This window comes from Asparagus officinalis, chromosome 8 (assembly GCF_001876935.1).
Source record: "Asparagus officinalis chromosome 8, Aspof.V1, whole genome shotgun sequence".
Lineage (NCBI taxonomy): Eukaryota > Viridiplantae > Streptophyta > Magnoliopsida > Asparagales > Asparagaceae > Asparagus > Asparagus officinalis.
The window spans coordinates 5398084-5413686 of NC_033801.1; the positions used below are offsets into that span (position 1 = coordinate 5398084).

Sequence of the window (15603 nt, forward strand, 5' to 3'; positions counted from 1 at the left end):
ATCCTAAGAAGAGCAAATATCTCGCTTTATCCGAGATAGGCGCTTCAAGTTTCTAGATCTCCTCGCGGATCGACGAAGCTCTGCCCGATTTTTCTGGATCAGATCTGATTGCCAGGTAGTCCACGGATATCGACGTCCCCGTCACAGGCTAAAGACCCACGCAAGCAAGAGACGATAAACGGATCTTGTGTTTATTTTCAAGAAAGTTGTAATTTTTATTTTCGTTATTTGAATTCATTTGTAACATTTGAAGTTTTTTAATGAAATCAATGATGAAGGCAACTTTTGACGAAAACATTGTGCTGCCGAAGTGCTGCCGAAATTTCCACTGCGCGCAACACTTCAAAGAGTTTTGATGCTGAATGTCGTGCTTTGAGGATGGTTCGCCACAGAAATCTTGTTAGAATCATCAGCGCTTGCTCCAACTTGGATTTCAAGGCACCCGTCCTCCAATTCATGCCCAATGGTAGCCTTGAAAGATGGCTCTACTCCCATAACTACTGCTTGAGCTTACTTCAAAGGATTAACATAGCCATCGATGTTGCTTCAGCTATTGAGTACCTCCATCATCACCATTCTCAGGTTGTGCTGCATTGTGATCTGAAGCCGACCAACATTCTTCTTGATGAAGAAATGACCGCACATGTCAGCGACTTTGGCATTGCAAAACTACTGACTGGTGATAACCAGAGTGTAACCTCAGCGAGCACGCCGGGGACAGTTGGTTATATTGCCCCAGGTAAATAAATTTATAAGCTTTCGCCTAAAATCTAGTCCAATCACATGCAATCTATATTAACGTTTGTGTTTGCGGTGTAGAGTATGCTTCAACAGGAAGAGTCTCCACAAAGGGAGATGTCTATAGCTTTGGAATATTGTTGCTAGAAATCTTTACGAGAAAGAAGCCTACTGATCCTATGTTTACGGGGGAATCAAGCTTGCGACGATGGGTAAATGATGCAAATCCTACCGGCCTGTTAGATATTGTGGACTGCAATCTCTTGAAAGTTGAAAATGGAAATGAAAGGCCGAGGAGCGACTTGATTTCAATGCAGGCTTGTCTATCTTCTATCATGGAGTTGGGGATTATCTGTTCAAGTGACTCACCTAGAGAAAGGCTTCCTATGAAGGAAGTCGTCCCAAAGTTGCGGAAGATCAAGATGGATTATTTGTTTGGCATGTTATGGATGTACTACTTACCACTATGTTTGGGAGTTTGGTAATGAAGGGGAAGGAAAAGGAAGGGAGTGTAAAATAGGACAAGGGATGGTTTCCTTTTATGAGAAGCATTTTATGCATTTTTTTGTTTACTAGATTTTGCAGATAACAGACGAGCTTCCATTTAGTTTCTCTCACTTTGCTGTAGGTAGGCGTCCAGAATGAGCTTACTTCCACTGGACAAATAGTTCACGATCTGCTTAAAGCTTGATTGGGCAGCAAGCCTTAACATTTTATTCCAGCGTTTGTTTTTTATTTTAGCTTTCCAAAGAAATAGGAAAAAAAATTAATTTAAATATAATTTTAAAAATATGAATACCAAGTTAACATAGTTTAGAAATGAAGAAAAATAAAAGAAGGCCGAAAAAACCTATGGTGTGAGCCGTGCCGGGCTCGCCCCACCCCTAGGCGGGTCATACGCCGGTCTTGGTCCAGTCCCAGATCTGGGATCAGAGAAGCAGGCTCGTACGTCCCATTCTGACCATCGTGGACCCGGGTTAGACCTGGCCCCGCCTTGGACCCCACAGGTTGGGTCACAGGCCTGAACTGGCCCACACCCACATCTAGACAGGAATGTGTGAAGTCAAAGTAATCGGTGGTGGTAACTGGATGAGGGAGGGGCAAGAGTTGAAGAAATCGGTTGTTGCCTTTCACTTCCACAAGCCTGCAAGACTTTTCTCAACGGATGAAGACATGCGCCAGTTGCTACCTCATCCTCTTTCTCTCGGTTGACATCAGCCAACTGGTCTAATTATTGCAAGCAGCAAATTAAATGTGCCATTTATGTTGGAGCATTTTCAGTTGTTTTCGCATAAAATATCCATCCCCTCTTCTCCATAACCTCCACCGATGGAAACCTACAAATTTGTCTTCGTAGCTCTGACGCTCCTATTTTTCACCTCAACATCGGCGGCGAAGCATGACAACATGACCGACCTCTCGGCGCTCCTGGCTATCAAAGCCAGGGTCATTGAGCATGATCCAGGCAGCTCTCTGTCCGCCAACTGGACCACCGACGCATCCTTTTGCACCTGGATGGGCGTCTCGTGCAGCCGTCGAAGGCAAAGAGTAACTTCTCTTAACATCAGTGACACACAGCTCTATGGCACCATCCCTCCTCACATCGCCAACCTTTCATTCCTGTCGGAGCTCGTTCTTTCCAACGATGGCCTGGTCGGACCCCTTCCTGAATCTCTGGCTCGGCTGCCTCGACTACAATACCTCCAGCTTGATAGCAACCAGCTTTCAGGTTCAATACCCCTCGCCTTTTTCAACATGTCATCGCTTTCCGAGTTGATTCTCGCTAGCAACAGCATTACGGGGACCCTGCCCCCTAACGATACTAGTTTTCGTCCGTTGTTCCCCGAGTATTTGTATGTATTTGAAAACCAGCTCACTGGCAGTATCCCGTCCAGCCTTTTCCTTGCTCCTACCCTTCGGGAGCTTAGCTTGGCTGGGAACCAGTTAAGTGGACACATACCGCCCGAGATTGGAAATATGAAGCATCTTACTCTCCTGTACCTTGGTGATAACAATCTAACGGGCACAATACCATCCTCTTTGGGTAACCTTACTAATCTAGTTGACCTGAGCCTTTCCAGCAACAGCTTCCATGGAAATATTCCTGAGGAGTTGGGTCGTCTTACAAACCTTAAAAGATTGCAGATTGGTCACTGTGGTGGTATTACTGGTTCTATACCGGTTTCCCTTTCTACTATGTCATCGCTCCGAATCATGGACCTTGAGAGCAATAGCCTTGATGGACCGGTGCGTTTGCAATTTGGGACTATGCCTCTTCTTATATCCTTGTTGTTACCCGGAAACAGACTAACCGGAGGGTTGGACTTCCTCGCATCACTGTCAAACTGCAGAGCTTTAGATTTTGTGGAAGTTAGAGCAAATGAGCTGGATGGCATTCTACCAAATACCGTAGGTAATCTCTCGAGGAACCTAGCATTCTTTAGTATTGAGCAAAATCATATTAAGGGGAAAATTCCTAACTCGGCCGACTAAGAAACTTGAAACAACTGTACCTCGACAGCAACAGTCTTTCTGGATCCATACCTGACTCTATTGGAAATATCACCGGACTAGACCAATTGACGCTTAGTGCAAACAGATTATCTTCAACAATTCCTGAAAGTGTTTGGGGTCTGACTCGTCTACTCTACTTAAATCTGTCACAGAACCTTCTCTCTGGATTTCTACCTTCAGCATTGTGGAATATTAAGGACTTGAACACATTTGACGTGTCAAGAAATCGGCTATCGGGTAACCTTCCAAGCGCTTTAAAGTATCTCGAAATCAATACGTTGTACCTATCAAATAACTCATTTGATGGCCACATTCCTGAATCATTTGGGGATCTTTTTAATCTCGAGGGTTTGGACCTTTCTTGCAATAACCTCTCAGGTTTCATACCCGAGTCCTTGGTCAATCTCCAACACCTCAACATCCTAAACTTATCTTTCAACATGTTGGAAGGAAAGGTTCCAAATGTTGGTGCCTTTATGAATGCCAGCATCGTGTCTCTGGAAGGAAATGCGGCATTATGTGGAGCACCCAGATTTGGCTTTCCATCTTGCAACATAAATGATTCCACAGTTTCTAATTCATGGAGGCATTTGTTACGATATATCCTCCCTGTTGGGGCGGAATCACGCCCACCGCCTCGGAAGCGATATGTCCTGAGAGAGAGCCCTGACTTTTGTTTTCACAAAAGTACAAGTCAAACTCGATATCTGTGTTTCGCAAAGGAAAACCCAGACTCAGTAGCGAAATATCTCAGCGAAGTGAGATATCCACTCTTCCTCTCATCAGTGCAAGGACTGAACTATCGAGGGCACCTGCAAGTAAACAAATAGTTATGACAATACAAAGACGAGATTTACGTGGTTCGGCTAACTAGCCTACGTCCACGGGAGGGGGTTTCACTATGAAGGAAAAATACCAAACTTATACAAGTTCTCTCTTCCTCTCTTTCTTTTCTCTCAAAAAACTCCACTTGAGATTTTTCCCCACTCAATAACACCTCCACCCCTTCTCTATTTATAGGAAACCAAGGGGAGGGAATGCTAAGAATTTAGGCGGGAGAAGAAAACGCGGGAAAAAAAAACAAGCGCGCGCAAGGGAGCAGAAAATATCAGCGGGAAGAAAAAAATCCCACGCGTGGGCAGCCGCCCATGAAATCCCACCCACGTGGGTGGGCCCCCTAGTCCCATGCGTCCACAATTCTCCACCTCGTACATCATTTGATAAACCTAAAATTTTGGACGAATACCAGAAGAACCCCACGAACTCCACCAGAGAGATATCCAGGCCAAACCAGCTGCGTCACTATACCGCGACTGCCTACGTACCATCCACCGGGATCAAGCTAACCGTAGTTCTGTAATTATTCTCCAACATAGTCTCCACCTCACCTCCATCACCGCCCCGAAGGGCCATGTCCTCTTGGGCAAATCAACACGGGCTGATATGAAGCAAGTCCAAGTAATGCTTAAACTTGCTACCTGTGACCACCTTGGTTAACATGTCCGCGGGATTCTCATTCGTATGCACCTTCATGAGAGAAATATCACCTTCCTCTATGACATCCCGCACAAAATGATACTTGACGTCGATATGCTTAGTACGAGCATGGTGAACTTGATTTTTCGCCAAGTGAATCGCACTTTGACTGTCGCACCACAAGTTCACGCTTTCCTGCTCGATCCCCAAATCGTCTAGAAGACCCCACAGCCACAATGCTTCTTTCACTCCCTCCTCCATAGCCATGTACTCGGCCTCTGTAGTAGAAAGTGCCACTGTAGCCTGCAACATCGATCGCCAACTAACTGGAGCTCCATGTATCCTGAATACATAATCAGTAGTAGATCGCCGTCTATCTAGATCGCCTGCATAATCTGAGTCCACATACCCGTCGACCTGACATGTATCTCCACCAAAACACAGACCCGTATCCGCGATACCTTTTAAGTACCTCAGGACCCATTTCACCACTTCCCAGTATGCCTTTTCCGGATTCGCCATGAATCTGCTGACCACACTAACCGCCTGTGAAATATCAGGGCGTGTACACACCATTACGTACATTAAACTGCCAACTGCACTAGCATAAGGGACACGCTCCATGTGTGCCTTATCTTTCGCTGTAGTGGGAGATTGTTTACCTGAAAGCCTAAAGTGTGGAGCCAATGGGGTCACCACCGACTTTGTACTTTGCATTCCGAATCTCACGATCACCCGCTCTATGTAGCTCTTCTGACTCAAGAACAATCGTCGATTCGCCCGCTCTCTTCTAATCTCCATACCCAGTATTTTCCTAGCAGCACCCATGTCCTTCATATCGAACTCATTGCTAAGTTGAGATTTCAGCTTATCTATCTCCAGCTTGTTCTTCGATGCAATAAGCATGTCATCCACATACAACAGGAGAAAGATATAATCACCTCCATGAAGCTTCCGAATGTAAACACAACAATCATAGTCGCTTCGGGAAAACCCATGCTTCGGCATGAAGGAGTCAAATTGCTTGTACCACTGTCACGGAGATTGCTTCAATCCGTAAAGTGACTTTCTCAAGCGACATACATGATTCTCCTTGTCCTCAACCTTGTATCCCTCAGGTTGATGTATATAGATCTCTTCATCCAAGTCTCCGTGCAAGAAGGCCGTCTTGACATCGAGTTGTTCCAGCTCAAGATCACCATGAGCAACAATACTCAATAGCACTCGAATAGATGTGTGTTTCACCACCGGAGAAAATATCTCATTGTAATCCACACCCTCTCTTTGTGCAAACCCCTTTGACACTAGCCTCGCCTTGTACCTCGTACCACCGAGATCTAAAGGATCTTCCTTTCTTTTATACAGCCACTTACAACCTATAGCTTTCTTTCCTACGGGCAATGGGAAGGATCTTCCTTTCTTTTATACAGCCACTTACAACCTATAGCTTTCTTTCCTACGGGCAATGGGACCATCTCCCATGTTTGGTTCTTCCGGAGAGATTCCATCTCCTCCTCCATCGCTGCCAACCAACTCTCGCTATCTTTATCCCGAATAGCTTCCTTGAAGGAGACCGGCTCATCTTCCTCCACCGAGAGTGCGTACTCAACCAAATTAACATGCCCATAGTGCTTCAGGGGTTGATCAGCCCCCAGCTTCTGAACCTGCTTGTATGCTCGCATTGGCCTAGTGGAAGCCAAGCTATCATCGAGCTGTGAACCTCCTCCTACTCAAGCTTATCATCTACCTGATTTCCCACTTGAACATGACTAGAACCTGGTTGGTCTTTAGGTTCTATCTCAATAACCTGGGACTTGGAAGTCCTAACAGTCTCAACACCATCACCCTTGGACACCCTAGCAATCATGAACTTCTCATCAAATGTAACGTCCCTACTGATCACGAACTTCGAATCTTCTGTACACCAAAGGCGGTAGCCTTTTACGCCCTTTGCATACCCCAAGAAAATTGCTTTCTTGGCCCTCGCGTCAAGCTTTCCCTCGTTGACGTGATAGTAGGCGGTACACCCAAAAATCCGGAGTCTCTCATAATCTGCATGCTCCCCTGACCACACCCGATAGGGTGTATCACCGTCCAATATCGAATGTGCAGATCGATTCACAATATAGCAAGCTGTAGCAATCGACTCTGCCCACCATTCTTTGCCCAAACCAGCATAAGATCGCATACTCACTGCTTTCTCCCGCAGTGTTCGGTTCAGTCTCTCTGCGATCCCATTTTGCTGTGGTGTAGATCTTACTGTCCAGTGTTTGGCAATGCCCTCCTGATCACAGAACTCCTTGAAGGCACCATCGGTGTACTCTGTGCCGTTATCAGATCCCAGCGTCTTCAATTTCTTCCCTGTCCTGTTCTCAACCATTGCCTTCCACTTCTTGAATGTCTCAAATACCTCATTCTTATGCTTCAGAAAATAAATCCAAGCATACCTCGAATGATCATCTATGAATGAGACAAAATACCTGGAACCACCCTTGGAAGTTGTCGAAGCCGGACCCCAAACATCCGTGTGCACATAATCTAGTATTCCTCTGCTCTTGTGATTGCTCCTCAGAAACTGGACTCTGTGCGCCTTTCCATACACACAATCCTCGCAAAAATTCATGCAAGGTTTCTTCAGATTCTTTAGCAAACCCTCTTTACCAAGCAGATCCAAACCCTTCTCTGACATGTGCCCAAGCCGCCTATGCCATAACCGTGTGTGCTCACATGGGTCTCCACCACTTCCTTCAGCTCCAACTGCTGCATCTCCCGTCACCGTCGTACCCGAGAGAGTATATAGATTACCGTGACGGACACCCTTCATCACTATTAAGGAACCCCGAACAACCCTCTTCACTCCGTTCTCTGTTACAATCTTGCAACCCCCGGAGTCCAAAGCACCGACTGAGATGAGATTCTTCCGCAAGTCGAGAACGTGTCGTACGTCCGTCAGGGTTCGAACCACTCCATCATGCATCTTGATTTTGATATCACCTAGCCCCACCGTTTTACAAACATGGTTGTTACCCATTAGTACGGTTCCACCATCAATACTCCTGTAGGTAGTAAACCACTTCCTATTTGGACACATATGATTAGAGCGACCAGAATCAAGAATCCACTTCCCGGAGGTATCCTCGCCACCCGTGACGACATAGCATTCCTTATCGCTCTCTTCCCCTGAAGCGTAGCTCGCCTCTTCCTTGCCTTCTCGTCTTTCAGCTTTGTTGTTGATCTTCTTCCCACCTACTCTCTTGTTAGGAAAATCGACCTTAAAATGCCCAACTTCACCGCATTTGAAACACGCTCGTCCCGCAAGAGGTCTCGATTTAGATCTTGACTTTCCTCCCTTGCCTTTTCCTTGCTCATTGCCTCTCCCTCTGGCAAACAGTCCATGCGCTTGTTCTTTGTTACCACCAGTGGTCATATCACTAGTTGCAATTTTTCGGAGATCATCCGCTAGAAGCGCTGTTCTAGTCTCATCCATTGACAAACTGTCACCCACAAGCATCAGTGTTTGAACCAGATTCTCATAGGACTTCGGCAGAGATAGAAGTAGTAGAAGCGTCTGATCCTCGTCTTCCACTATCACCTCAATGTCCTTTAAGTCTGATAAGATCCTATCAAACTTGTTAATGTATTCCCGGATTGACGAGCCCTCCTCCATCTTGCAAGTATATAATTTGGATTTTAAATAGATCCGTTTGTTAGACCATTCGTCATGAAGGTGCTTTCTAACTTTAACCACACGCCCGCAGCCGTTTCCTCCCCGTCCACCAAGAAAGCTACATCCCTTTCAAGGCAAAGGATAATCGACGCTCGTGCTTCCAGATCCAGCTCCTCCCAATCCTCATCAGACATATTTTTATGCTTCTCTCTTCCAGCCAAAGCTTTGTGCAATTTTTACGAAATCAGCGAATTTTTTATCTGCATCCTCCAATAGGAAAAATTATTTTTCCCATTGAATTTTTTAATCTCGTATTTTCCAACTTTACTTGTTTTACTTGTAGAAGTCATTTTTCGCTTGTATTATGTAAATCCGCTTCTCTCAGGAATTTTTTAACAATTTCTTTGTGTTCACCACACAATAGTCAACCACCACCTCAGATCAGAAATTTTACCACCTCCAATCTGAATAAGGGGCTCTGATACCAATTGTTAGGACGGAGTCACGCCCATCGTCGCGGAAGCGATATGTCTTGAGAGAGAGCCCTGACTTTTGTTTTCACAAAAGTACAAGTCAAACTCGATATATGTGTTTCGCGAAGGAAAACCCAGACTCAGTAGCGAAATATCTCAGCGAAGTGAGATATCCACTCTTCCTCTCATCAGTGCAAGGACTGAACTATCGAGGGCACCTGCAAGTAAAACAAATAGTTATGACAATACAAACACGGGATTTACGTGGTTCGGCAAACTTGCCTACGTCCACGGGAGGGGGTTTCACTATGAGGAGAATACCAAACTTATTACAAGTTTTATCTCAACTCTCTCTTTTTCTCAAAAGAACTCCAAAACAAAAACCCACAATTGATTTTTCCCAAACCAATAACTCCTCCACCCCTTCTCTATTTATAGGAAAAACCAAAGGGGGGGGGATCTGGAAGTTTGGCGGGCTGGGACAGCGGGAAAAAGAGTTCGCGCGGGGGAAAAAAATTGCAGCGGGAAAAATCCCGCGCTCTCGCTCAACGCGCGCGTGGGCGGCTCGCCTGCTCGTGGGCAGACGCCCACGTGGGTGAGCCCCCACCCCTTGATTACACTCCCTGCTATTGCTTCTACGGGAATCCTTGTTCTCTGTTTTTGCATCCTATTAGGATTACGTAGAAGGAGAGCCAAGAATCCGACCCCAAGTAGCACGCTCTCTCTTACTAAGCATAGATTGATCCCCTACTACGAGCTTGTTCGTGCCACTGACAACTTCAGCGAGATAAACTTACTCGGAAGGGGTGCATTTGGTTCTGTGTACAGAGGGCTTTTAGATGACGGCCTTCTTGTTGCCATCAAGGTCTTGAATATGCAAATCGATGGAGCTTCAAGGAGTTTTGATGCTGAGTGTTGTGCTTTGAGGATGGTTCGCCACAGAAATCTTGTTAGAATCATCAGTTCTTGTTCCAACTTGGATTTCAAGGCACTCGTCCTCCAATTCATGCCCAATGGCAGCCTAGAAAGATGGCTCTACTCCCATAACTACTCCTTGAGTTTACTTCAAAGGATTAACATGGCCATCGATGTTGCTTCAGCTATTGAGTACCTCCATCATCACCATTCTCAGGTTGTGCTGCATTGTGATCTGAAACCGACCAACATTCTTCTTGATGAAGAAATGACCGCACATGTCAGCGACTTTGGCATTGCAAGACTACTGAGTGGTGATAACCAGAGTGTAACCTCAGCGAGCACGCCGGGGACAATTGGTTATATTGCCCCAGGTAAATAAATTTACAGGCTTTCGCCTAAAATCTAGTCCAATCACGTGCAATCTGTACTAACGTTTGAGTTTGCGGTGTAGAGTTTGCTTCAACAGGAAGAGTCTCCACAAAGGGAGATGTCTATAGCTTTGGAATATTGTTGCTAGAAATCTTTACGAGAAAGAAGCCTACTGATCCTATGTTTACCAGGGAATCAAGCTTGCGACGATGGGTAAGTGATGCACATCCTGCCGGCTTGTTTGATATAGTGGACCGCAACCTCTTGAGAGATGAGGATGGAGATGAAAGGCCGAGGAGCGACTTAGCTTCAATGCAGGCTTGTCTATCTTCTATCATGGAGTTGGGGATCGTCTGTTCAAGTGACTCACCTAGAGAAAGGCTTCCTATGAAGGAAGTCGTCCCAAAGTTGCAGAAGATCGAGATGGAGTATTTGTCAGTGTATTGAGTTGTTTGAAACATGACTGTAACATGTTATGGATGTACTTATCACTATGTTTGGGAGTTTAGTAATGAAGGGGAAGGAAAAGGGAGGGAGTGTGAAATAGGACAAGGGATGGTTTCCTTTTATGAGAAGCATTTTATACAGTTTTTATTTACTAGATTATGTAGATAACAAATGAGCTTACTTCCACTGGACACGTAGTTCACGATCTGCTTAAAGCTTGATTGGGTAGCAACCCTTAACATTTTTATTCCAGCGTTTGTTTTTATTTTAGCTTTCCAATAAATTAATAGCTTTTGTCATGACATTGTGCAAAATTCAACAGGTTTAAAGCAAGAGTTTCTCTTCGCTCAGTGTCCCTTAATTCCCCGGCCAAATCGATTCCCATATCCATAGTTGCTAACAGGTTGTTTTAAGGGAGAGTTTTTGTGAGTCTTCAACAAATGATATTAAATTAACTATTTTTTGTTTCAATTTACATTACATTTTATTTAAAGGTATGCTGGATGTTTGTAGTGGATGTTACGCACCTATGCGGAAGCGTGCTCGCACACCAAACTAATCTGTGATCACGGGAGGAGAGAATTAACTACACACAAGCACAATTCAATCCAAATACGACAAATCAAACCAAACACTGAAATATACGTGGTTCGGCAATTTGCCTACGTCCACTGGGAGAGGATGGAGAGATTCCACTAAATCAATGAGAGTACAAAGGGTTACAGTCTCACAAAATCACTCACACAAACTATAAACCAAATCTCTCAACTTGCTCACAAGTTCTCCATCTCAATATGCTTAGTACAATCTAAAATCTCTGTTTAGAAACCCTAGAAAATCGTGTTTTAATTTATATCAAAATACAAACCCAATGCGAACAGGAAACCAAATTCAGGCCCAGTCCAACTCGTGGTCGACCGCAGAGACACGTGAGGTCGACTGGACAGAACGACAGAAACTGAAAATCATTACATGGTTTGGCCAGTCGACCGCCGCGCCAATTGCGGTCGACCGCGAAAAGTCCAGAGATTTTTCCAGCTTGCGTGCACGTTTGCGGTCGACCGCCGCACCACTCGTAGTCGAGCGCTGGAAGCCTAAACCTGTTTTCTGTCGTTTTTTCTGTATTCTCTTCGGTGGATGCCCAAGTCAATCTTGGATCGATTCTTCTCATTTATGCTAAATTGCTGCATTTAAGCCTCTGTGTGATATCTGTCCTGCTCAAGGTGAGGGGTATGAGATTTTAATTTGAAAATTTCTGACAGCAGTAGGAGGATTATGGCCCTATTGCGATATGAATAGTCAATTTGACGCATTATTTGGTTCTATTTTACTTTCTCTGTTGAGACCGGTGGATCTTGTTGCTTCAGTGAAACTGGATTTTCATCTCGAAATGGATATTTATTTACTAAGTCACAGTCAATGGACACCCAATAGATCGAAGAAGTCTGTTCCATATCCTGTTCCATATCTGTTGGTCTTGAGAGTGGAGACTCAAACCTAGAATCAAAACCAACAATTACATGAAAATTCAAGACAGGCCATGGGTGTGGTCTGCGCTACATCAGGGTGTGGCAGAATCTGCCCTGTCTGCTATGGGTGTGGTCTGCGTCACACCAGGGTGTGGCAGAATCTGTCATGTCTGCCATGGGTGTGGTCTGCGCCACACCAGGGTGTGGCAGAGTCTGCCCTGTCTGCCATGGGTGTGGTCTGCGTCACACCAGGGTGTGGCAGACTCGTTTTAGAATCCTAATCTGTTTGGGATTGTGTTTTGTTATAAAGAGAAACACGTCCCTTTAGGGTTTAAGTGAGAAAAAGAGCATGAAAAAAGAGGGTTTTGAGGGCTCTTTGAGGTTAGAAATCTTAGAGAGAGAGAGGCCAATTGTAAGCATTGTAATCTTCTTCAAGTAATTAAAGAATTGTGTGGTGTGGCTCCCGAGGACGTAGGCACGTTGCCGAACCTTGTTAAATCTGGTATGTTCTTTCTTGTTTACTTTCCTATAAGATTTTATCTTTGATTTGTGGCGAATTTCTTTCTTGTTCAACTCTCAAACACAAGATCCGGAAGGGTACAGATTTGATTTGATTATTTCGAATCCCCAACAACTGGTATCAGAGCTTCGTTCAGCAATTTGTGTGAAAGTTATGGCAGAGAAAAACAAATCAAAGATCGAGAAGTTTGACGGTTCAGATTTCGCCTACTGGAAGTCACAGATGGAGGACTATCTGTACCAAAAGGACTTGTATCGCCTGTTGATGGGCAATGAAAGGGGAAAGAAGAAGGAGGAGTCAGATGGTGATTGGGAGATACTGGATAGGAAGGCTCTAGGGCAAATCCATTTGTCGCTCGCTAAATCAGTAGCCCACAATATTCTGAAGGAGAAGACGACGATGGGGCTTATGGAAGCGCTCGCAAAGATGTACGAGCAACCGTCGGCAGCAAACAAGGTGCATCTCGTCAAAACTCTTTTTAACCTTAAGATGGCAGAAGGACGGTCCTTCACGATGCACCTCAGCGAGTTCAACACGATTGTTGATTAGCTTATCTCCATGGACATCACGTTTGATGACGAAGTGCAAGCCTTATTGATTCTATCGCAGTTGTCGGATAGTTGGGCAGGTTGTGTGACGGCAATCAGCAATTTGGCGGGGAAGGAGAAGTTGAAGCTGAGTGAGATTGTTAGCATGATTCTATCCGAAGAGGTTAGAAGGAAATTGTCTGAATCAGAAGGTTCAGATTCAGCTCTAAACTTCGAGCAGAGAGGCAGAAGCCAGAAGAAAGGAAACCAGAACAAGAATCGGTCGAAATCAGTGAAGAAGAGGCCAAACTCGAAGGTTAGGCCTATCAAAGGGAAATGTTGGAACTGCGGTCAGGAGGACCATATGTCTTCAGTCTGCAAAAATCCAAAGAGGGATGCGGGTGAGCAGGAGGCTCATATCGTGCAGGATGCCTTGATCCTTGCTATGGATAGCGACTCGGATTCTTGGGTCATCGATTCAGGAGCCTCTTTCCACGCCACTACTAACATGAAACTCTTTCAGAATTATGTAGCAGGGGACTTTGGAAAAGTATATTTGGGGAATAACGAGCCCTGTAATATTATTGGAAAGGGTGAAGTACAGATTCAGATGTGTTAGACCCTAGAGGGGGGTGATTAGGGTCTTATGCTAATCTAATCCGATTAAATGCCAATTAAAATTAATTAACAAATAATTCTTGCAAGAGAGATATACAATATGTTACAAGCAAGAATAAGCAATATGAACAAAGGTAAATATCCTAGCAAAGAGATATACTATGAGATATATGCAAGGATATATAAACAACACAAGGGTAAACAAAATGAACTAGATAGTGGATGAAATAAATGAGCAATGACTCGGTTTTCTAGCTCACCGAAAACCTTACACCACTCACAATGTAACAAATATAAATTTGTTCTCTACAATAGATGAGAACACAATTAAGCACAACTCAATGTTACAATCTCTCACAACCCTAATATACTATGTATGCAAATACAATAAGCTCAAGTGGGTGTGTGTAACAATGAGATAATATAATCAAATCTAAACTCAATATAAAAACTAGCTTTAAAGAATGATAATCAAATAACTAAGCAAATGTAAAGCTAGATAGAGTTTAGAAAACTTCTCCAATAGATGACAAGATGGAGAGATGGAGATTGGAGCCCAAACAAGAAGATGATCTCCTCCACTTGTGAAAACTTCTTCATAAACCAAAACAAACACTAACACACTTAAACCCTTGTTTAAAACTCTTTAAACTTGTTTAAAACATTTCTTGAGTTACCTTAGAGGTATGAGGGCATGGGGTATATATAGGCTCATGAAACAAGCCCAAAAACCCAAGAAAACCAAGCAAAAAGACAAAATAACGGATATATATAAATCTGGAAAATATAGCCGTTAGCTACAGTAACCAACCTCCCGAGACATTTCCGGTAGACCGGTCCGGTCGACCGGAGTACTGTAGCAGTGCGCAGATATTTTGTAAAATCAATTTAAAATAGTAAATTAACTCCAAATATTATGAAATTTTGTAGGAATGTTCTAGACATGTAGAATAACATGCCAGAGAAAGGATTTCTGAAAAATATTTTCCCAGTTGAGAGAAATAAATATTTGAACACAAATTTACAGTTTCTGAAAAACTGTTAACATATACGATTTTGTAAAATCAATTAGGCACAGTAAATCAACTCCAAAAATAGTAAAATTTTGAGGGAAGTTTCTAAACATGTAGATAAACATGAAAAAGAAAGAATTTCTTGAATATCACTTCCCATTTATGAAAAATCATCTGTTTTGTAAAACATGCACGAACATGCGTGGATGAAAAACATGATTTTGTAAATTCCATTAAACATAACAAATCAATTCCAAACTTGATGAAACTTTGCGAAATGTTTGTAAACATGAAAACAAACATGTTAGAAAAAGAATTTCTCAATTTTCATTTATAATTTGTGAAAAAACACTGTATTCTGCAAAAGCACTAAAAGACGTATATATGAAAAACATGTGATTGTTATTTTTGACTCAAAACAAGTTTTGAAAACTTATGGAATATTTATATGGACATAATAAAAGTTGTTTATGATGTAAATATAGTCCAAAACTTATTTTGCATAAAAATACTTATAGTTACGAAAATCACAAATATATATGTGTGTGTATGTTTGAGCTTATAGAATTAACACACATAATATAAACCTATACTAAATATACCCAAGCTTGATGAAGGTCTTCAATGAGCATGACTTTGTAAACTTTGAGGAAGAAGCTTGTAATTGGATCTTTAACTTGAATTAACGTTGCTTCACTCCATAAATCCGCCAACCTCCATTTGATATGATCGTTAAGGCTCGATTCCATCCATCCTCCAACTACGTTGTTTGTCTACAAAACATAGGAATGCACAAACACTAGACAAACAACATTAGTAATAAATTGTTTGTTAAACATCATCAAAACAAGAAG

At 43.3% G+C, this 15603-nt stretch overlaps 4 protein-coding genes across 4 annotated transcripts; all 4 read left to right on the top strand.

Annotated features, from left to right (window-relative positions):
• On the top strand, window positions 379–1223 carry LOC109820747 (probable LRR receptor-like serine/threonine-protein kinase At3g47570). Its single transcript, XM_020386943.1, has 2 exons — window positions 379–739; window positions 820–1223. The coding sequence occupies exons 1-2, from the start codon at window positions 379–381 to the stop codon at window positions 1221–1223; spliced, it is 765 nt and encodes a 254-aa protein (XP_020242532.1).
• Window positions 1872–3216, top strand: LOC109820748 (LRR receptor-like serine/threonine-protein kinase EFR; the record flags this gene model as incomplete). The annotated part of the gene is made up of 1 exon (XM_020386944.1): window positions 1872–3216. A coding segment is annotated over exon 1 (1149 nt), but the record flags the coding sequence as incomplete, so codon positions are not given.
• On the top strand, window positions 3225–4082 carry LOC109820749 (LRR receptor-like serine/threonine-protein kinase RCH1; the record flags this gene model as incomplete). The annotated part of the gene is made up of 1 exon (XM_020386945.1): window positions 3225–4082. A coding segment is annotated over one exon (858 nt), but the record flags the coding sequence as incomplete, so codon positions are not given.
• Window positions 8982–10742, top strand: LOC109820750 (probable LRR receptor-like serine/threonine-protein kinase At3g47570). The gene is made up of 3 exons (XM_020386946.1): window positions 8982–9088; window positions 9307–10157; window positions 10238–10742. Exons 1-3 carry the CDS (start codon window positions 8982–8984, stop codon window positions 10600–10602), a joined length of 1323 nt encoding a protein of 440 aa, XP_020242535.1. The 3' UTR covers window positions 10603–10742.

What these genes read in the sequence shown, in the direction of transcription:
- LOC109820747 (XM_020386943.1), top strand. Translation starts at nt 379, where the DNA reads ATGGTTCGCCACAGAAATCTTGTTAGAATCATCAGCGCTTGCTCCAAC. An exon ending in AGTTGGTTATATTGCCCCAG is followed by an intron (nt 740 to 819) that starts GTAAATAAATTT and finishes TTTGCGGTGTAG; the next exon opens with AGTATGCTTCAACAGGAAGA.
- LOC109820750 (XM_020386946.1), top strand. Translation starts at nt 8,982, where the DNA reads ATGTGTTTCGCGAAGGAAAACCCAGACTCAGTAGCGAAATATCTCAGC. An exon ending in CTGAACTATCGAGGGCACCT is followed by an intron (nt 9,089 to 9,306) that starts GCAAGTAAAACA and finishes CTCTATTTATAG; the next exon opens with GAAAAACCAAAGGGGGGGGG. An exon ending in AATTGGTTATATTGCCCCAG is followed by an intron (nt 10,158 to 10,237) that starts GTAAATAAATTT and finishes TTTGCGGTGTAG; the next exon opens with AGTTTGCTTCAACAGGAAGA.